At 43.5% G+C, this 7,307-nt stretch overlaps 1 protein-coding gene across 1 annotated transcript in view; it reads left to right on the top strand.

Annotated features, from left to right (window-relative positions):
- Positions 1-254: 254 nt before the first annotated feature.
- The window catches only part of EXPH5 (exophilin 5), a 92,021-nt gene continuing 84,968 nt past the window's right edge, over positions 255-7,307 (top strand). The window contains exon 1 of the mRNA XM_026451982.1: positions 255-530. Coding sequence (XP_026307767.1) covers positions 412-530 — 119 coding nt within the window. The 5' untranslated portion in view covers positions 255-411. The remainder of the gene's footprint in view (positions 531-7,307) is intronic.

Raw genomic sequence — 7,307 nt, 5'->3', positions numbered from 1 at the left:
GCCTTGCCTCACTTTAGAGGCAGAATTACATAGGCTTGTTTGCTTAACAACTCAGATAGGGGGCGGGGAGGGTTACGGGAGGGAACGAGGGAGGGATCGAGGGAGGGGACGAGGGAGGGGACGAGAGAGGGCCCGCCCCCCTTGGAACAGGATTGGTTCCCTCTCTCCCTTTAGACGTTCACTTTGCATCTCGGTTGGACAGGTTGAGAGAAATATGTCATTAAGGTGTTGTCAATATGAGCCCTTTAGGTGTGGGCGTTCCCTAGGTTTGTGGTTTTAGACTTTCAAAGGGACGGACTTATTATTGGCTGTGGGATCAAGTTAGTGAAACTGGTCTTGTATATATTGAAAAATGCCTTCCTAACAGGAGGCGCCAAGGAGCTCAAGTGTAACTCACACACAGTAAAGAAAATGACGAAAGTTCCTCCGGGGTTTGATTTCAGTTTCTTAAATGACGAAGAGGCCAGGAAGATCCTTCAGGTGCTGGAAAGAAATGAGGAGCTACAGAGGGCCGAGAAGGCCAGGATCAGGTACAGAGCAAATTCATTTCTCTTGTGCTGGGCCTGGGTCCAGCAGGGGCCAGGGATCCGCGGGGAAGGCACGGAGCTCGCGCGGGGCACCTGCCCGGGGGTGCTCCGGGCGGCTGCTGCGGAGGCAGCGGGTCGGGAAGAGAAAATCGCGCCGAGTTGCCCTCTAAAGGACTTTGGGATGACTAGTTGGTACCCTCTCCATCCATTGCATACCAGACGGGCTCGCCTGCGGGTCTGGGGTCGGGCAGGGTGGGGGTCCGTGCGCTGCGGGGGCCGCGCAGCCACGCCGTGCTGTGCCGGGTGCCTGCGGGGCCATCGCGGGGCGTGGGCCGTTCCAGGCAATGAAATGCGGTGGGGGCGCGATCTGGAGCGGAATCCTGGCTGCTGCTCACTACGCGGCCCGCGCACACCCACGTGCTCGCACGGGTCCGACAGAACTTCCACCCTCGCCTAACACAGTTTTCCCTCGGCACCAGAGGCGAATCTCCCCACCCCACCGGGGCAGTCTGCGAAGCCTGGGAGAGCCGGCACCTCACGGGAGACGAAAGGTCCCCACCCCAAGGGTAGGAACTCGAGGAATTTGTCAAATAGAGACTTATGTGGGCGAATGGGACTTAGACACACGGGGTTGGCTGGAATGGTTGGGTCTCCTTGTACGTGGTGCTGTGGGGAGCGAGATTCTGAGAAATTTCATCCTTGACCTTACTATGTACTGTTGTAGGTGAGTGATTAGTTACTAAAGAATGCAATCCAGAGACACAGATAATGAGATAATGACCTGGGATGTAAAATAACCAGTTTTGCTGCTGGGGAGTGTAAAGGGACTCTCGCCAATATTGGAATATACCCATCTAAGTCCTTCTCCAGATAACTGTGGAAGGGAATTCAGGACATCACTCTCAGGTCACACTGTGCCATTGATTGGAATTTAGCAAGTCATTTTGTTTTATGATCAACTGCTTGCTAATGTGAGTTCCAGGTTCCCAATTCTTTCTGGGTATCCCCACCTGCCTGTCCCCCACAGCTGACAAAAGAAACCCTCCAAGGACCCTCTTCAAATTGGAAAATCTAGTTAGTCTTTGTAGAAATAATTAGAATATACTAAGCCCAATGCCCAGACTTCACCCTGCTCCCCTAAACATGACCTTTTGGGGAATGAAGGAATATTTGAGGGTGGTGAATGTGGATTTCATACCATCATACTCTGCCTTGAGAAAAAAGTGGCTTTTTCATTCTCCTCCCCTGAACAGTGTAGAAAGTGTGCCTTCATGAGAACAGTATGCCGCACCACACACCCACGTGCATGTACCTACTCATATGCGCATGCACCGCACACAGGCACACCCAACTCTCGGAAGAACTTCTGAACTTCACGGAATTTCAATGCATACTCCAAAGGCACTAAGAAACTGCGGTTATTCTCAGTGTGTCTTACTGGAAGTGTTTCTTGTCTCTGAAGAGGATGGGGCTTCTTAAGTGATCCATTGTGTACTGGGGGAAATTGAGGGGAAAGTTAGAAAATAAGAAGGAGAGAAACTTTCATTTAAGATGTTATCTTGGCTTTTTATTTTTGACCTGATGCTTGCCTTGTTGTGTTTTCTCTATTGCAACTCATGACGCCCACTTCAGTTGACTTTAGAGGGAACTGGATCTCCACATAGATCTATTCAATCCACATGTATCTACACAAAGCCATTGGGCTGGGCATTAGAAGAAAGGTCAAAACACACTTTCTAATTTCATGGTACTCATATCCTAATGGAAGCATCAACAGAAAAAACCATAATGCTAAGACAAAATCAATACTGTATTATACTAATTATTAAAAATGTTTAATTGCCCAAACAATTTGAAAAATATCACCATTAAAATACAAAAATCATTTAAGGAAAGTAGATGTGTGGACCAAATACCCAAGGCAATGATTTCTAGTACTGTCTTTTCCTTTGATTAATTCCCCACTTCCACTATCAAATACGCATGTCTGGCTTGCAGTCTCCATGGGATTGTTCTGCTTACCAACTTCAGGCTCACATGTATTAATTTCAGTAGCAGATATTGGCATTCAGAAAGTTCCTGAGACAACATGTCAACTTGGCTGCCTCTTCTGCTCATTTTTTTGATATGTGTGATCATATTTTCCAAATCAAAAATCAGGACACATGACTTACAACTCAAGAGTATAATTTCATTCTGTTCTGGCTTGGCATATATGAACAACAACAAAAAAGAGATGCTTCGACAAGCCTGTCTGAGAGACTCAGGGAAGCCTTTTTACTATATTGAGAAAGAACTTCAAGACCTCTTGACTAGAACAATAAGGGTCCAAATGGGGAAGTTTAGAAAGTTAGCAGGTTGGGGAATGGCTGATGAGTTCATTCATATCTATGATAGGCTTGAGGTATCTACAAGACAACTAAGAAGAAATACAAGTACCCTATAGTTAGCAATATAGAACTACAGTGTTGGGGCTGGGCCCAGTGGCTCATGCCTATAATCCCAGTGCTTTGGGAGACTGAGGCAAAAGGATCGCTTGAGGCCAAGAGTTTGAGACCAGCCTGGCCAACACAGCCAGACCCTGTCTCTACAACAAAAATTAAAAATAAATTTAGCCTGACACTGCTGCACATACCTGTAGTCCTAGCTACTCAGGAGGCTGAGGTGGGAGGATCCCTTGAGCCCAAGAGTTCAGGGCTGCAGTGAGCTATGATTGTTCCACTCCAACCAGAGTGGCACAGTGGAGACTCTGTCTTTAAAAATAAAATAAATAAAATAATTAAAAAAGAAAAAAGAACTACAGTGTCATGCAGGGCCAGAGACATTGTGAGATGGATGTGAGGGTAGTTGAGTTCATCATGCAGAAGGCAGCAGCCCCACCCACAGAAAAATCCCTGAACACATAGAACTTTTTCCTGATATCCCCTCATCTGTACCAGACCTCTATGGCTCCAACTTACCAGGAAAGTATTTGCATTAAATATAATAGTTAATGTTCTAATACATAGTTTATTCAAATTTTTAAGAAAAACACCAAGATTCAAACTGATAAATAGGCAAAAGATAGAAATAAATCATTCACACCAGAAGATATCCAAACAGTAAACATAACAGATGGGAAAATGTCCACCCTCACAGTAATAAATGAAAATTGAAGTAACCTTGAGATACCATGCTGCCCCTTTAAAAATAACAGAAAAAAAAAGTCTATGAGGGTTAGAATGAAATTGATAGATTCTTCACATTGTTAGTGACATTGTAAGTTGGTTACAAGCCTTTTGGTGAGCATTATGGCAATATCTATCAAGATATGCCTTACGCTTGACCCAATTGTCCAATTCTTGGATATTTCTCATTAGTAGGAGATTAAGCTGGAGGAGATGGCTACACCAATATATATTTAGTGCTGCCTTTTTATGTAATAATAGTAATTATTGTGGTAATAATGACAGCTAACATGTATTAGGCCCTTACTGTATACTAGACACTGTACTAAACATGTTATACAGATTTAATTAATCCTCTCAATAACCTCATTAGGTATACACTTTAATTCTCATTTCACAGAGAAGGATACAATTTAAAAAGATTGAGTATTTTGTCCAACTTAAGCAGCAAAGCCAGAATTTAAAATCAGGATCTATCTTGAAACTACTTTACTCATCAAGATTGAATAATCCTCACAACCATTTCTTGGAGTATTATCAATGGCTTTTTAAAGAAGGAAAACTGAAATTTAGCAACGTTAAGGAACTTGCCTAAGGTCACACAGCTCATAAATGTCAGAGATAGAATTTGAACCTAAATGTATCTGGCATCAGGACCAGATGTTACAGTGCCTGGTGTAATCAAGTTTTTAAATGGCATGTCTAGATTTAGATCATTTTTTGCTCCGTGGCAAGATTGCAGCCTGGGAGGGTTTTCCAGAATTTAATTATTTCTGATTGATTTACAGTAATATCCTTGAGCTGTAGCACAGTTCTGAACGGGACTGTATATGTCAAAGTCATAAAGTGGTCTACAGCTGGTGGCAGCTGCCACATCCGGCAGACATTAAAAGCCAGATACACAAGCCTCCTGCCTCCCCTCCACATTCTGCCTGCCCTCTCCTCTCCCAGCCTGTGAAATCTGCCTCTAGCTAAGGGGCAGAGTTTCTAGAGACATTGGATGTCCACTGATTGGGCTTTTACTGTGTGCCGGACACTGGGTTGGCCCTGAGAATACAGTGGAAAATAAAACACAGATTCTGCCCCAAATGACATCAGTCTATGAAAGGTTTCCATTGGCGATAGAACGTATAAGATGAAGTGTTCATATAACTGTAGCTCACCCTTAAGCAGTCCTGTGTGGCCTGGAAAAGGGACAACAAGAACAATGCCTGGAAGTCACAAGTGTGCTCAAGAGGCTTGAGCAAGTTCTGATACATAACAAGGTATCAGATTAACACACAGCGGATCTCTGAGCTGTCTGCACTCTCCAGTGGCATCCAATTTAGTTAATTCCTTTAAACTGAGGGACAACTTTCTGTCAGATACATTCTCCTGTCTAGTTACTCCGGTGGATTGGTCCCCATAGGCAACACACACAGAACTACTATAATAATATCGTTCCATATCCCAATGCCAAGGAGCAGGGTTCTTTTTTTTTTTGAGACGGAGTCTTGCTCTGTCGCCCAGGCTGGAGTGCAGTGGCCGGATCTCAGCTCACTGCAAGCTCCGCCTCCCGGGTTTACGCCATTCTCCTGCCGCAGCCTCCGGAGTAGCTGGGACTACAGGTGCCCGCCACCTCGCCCGGCTAGTTTTTTGTATTTTTTAGTAGAGACGGGATTTCACAGTGTTAGCCAGGATGGTCTCGATCTCCTGACCTCGTGATCCGCCCGTCTCAGCCTCCCAAAGTGCTGGGATTACAGGCTTGAGCCACCGCACCCGGCCAAGCAGGGTTCTTTTTAAGCTTAGTGATATTATGACTCTTTTAGCTTATACAGTCTTTCATATTTGTTTTTTTATCCTCATCCTCAACCTGATAAAGCAAATACTATTACCTTCTTTTTCAAAAGCTAATAAAACAACTATAATAATAGCTAACATTTGTTGAGTACTGACCCATGCAAGCTCTTTGTGTGCACTATCTCATTTAATTCTTACAACTGATGAGTTAAGGGATATCTTTATCTCCATTCAACAGAGGAAGCTTAGAGAGGATAAGTGACATGCTTGCGATCATACTGCTAGGGAGTGTCCGATCTGGGAACTCCATCTGTACATAAGCACTGTGCTGTGCTGCCTCCTATAGTACCAAAAAGTTGAAGCAACTCTCCTCACCTGGCCCATCTAGCTCATAACAGAACCAAGACTGGGATCTGCCACTTTAAAACTCTTGCTATTTTATCTCCACTCAGCATAAAAATAAAAAACACACAATTCTATGTAGTCAAATGCCCAGCTAAAAGTTGGAGATGTTATTACTAAGGAAAATGGCATAATGGATATGGGAGAATAACTAGTACCATCTGCTTATATAGAAAAAATTGCTGGCAACCATTTATGTTAAAAAATGCATACATGCGTTCTGTAAGGACGGACTTTATACTGTTAAAATGATTATCTTTGGGGAATGACATTTAAAGGGACTTTAACCCTTTTACTACTGTTTTATTTTTGAGTTATCATATGCTATTTAAAATAGGCCAGGTGCTGTGGCCTGTAATCCCAGCACTTTGGGAGGCCGAGGTGAGTGGATTGACTGAGGTCAGGAGTTCAAGACCAGCCTAGCCAACACAGTGAAACCCCATCTCTATTAAAAATACAAAAATTAGCCTGGCGTGGTGGCTGGCCCCTGTAAGCCCTGCTACCTCGGGGGCTGAGACAGGAGAATTGCTTGAACCTGGGAGGTGGAGGTTGCGGTGAGCCAAGACTGGGCCGTTGTACTCCAGCTTGGGTAACGAGCAAAACTCTGTCTCAAAATAAATAAATAAATAGAACTGTTTCTTTGGATAATAAATATGGAATGTTTGACTATTTTTTACTTTCATACTTTTTTTATGAAGGTAAAATAGTTTTTAAAAATGTCTTTTAAGAAATAAATAACTTTTACTGGTAAATTTCTTTTTTAAAATGTCTAAATGTTTTTCTGCCCTTGTCCTTTTCTTTACAATGTTAATGTGTGAACAGGTAAGTTGGTATATGGTAAGTTGTACATCAACCTTGATTCCCTGTGTGAGAGCCTCACACACTTAGGTACTCAATACCTAGTCAAATGGAACTTAATTACTGCTATAGGAAATACAAACTAAGGGAAAGAAAGATCTGAGGAAACCAGGTGAAGGGCGAAAGAAGGTCAGGTGAAGGTTAGTCAGAAGATACTTTCGTTCCTCATTAGTACAGATGGTCTTAAACCTGAGAACCACATGAAGGTCAAAAGGAGGTCAGGTTAAGTTTAGTAAGAAAATGCTTTCCTTCCCGGTTAGCATAGCAGGGTCTTAAAACTGAGAAGAAGGTGGCTAAGAACTAAGGGGGGCTAGCTAAGGCATGATCTTTCATAAACGTGGGTGGATTCTCTCTTTCACCTTCATTCAGGTCGGTTTTTCTGTAGTGAGTTATTCCCCAGGCTGTGAGATTTGAGAGCGATAGGCTCATCGCCCTCTCCTTCTCAGGATGTTTCCTTATTGACATTGCCAATGGCCCTATTAAAAGGCCATACTTCAAATATTAACAGATCACAGAAGCCAGCTTCCTCATTCCATGGTATGTTACGCTTTCTAGATGAAAGAGGAAATGGGAG

This window comes from Piliocolobus tephrosceles, chromosome 13, assembly GCF_002776525.5.
Source record: "Piliocolobus tephrosceles isolate RC106 chromosome 13, ASM277652v3, whole genome shotgun sequence".
NCBI lineage: Eukaryota > Metazoa > Chordata > Mammalia > Primates > Cercopithecidae > Piliocolobus > Piliocolobus tephrosceles.
Note: the sequence above shows the minus strand (reverse complement) of the source record. Positions and strands in the feature narration are given on the sequence as shown.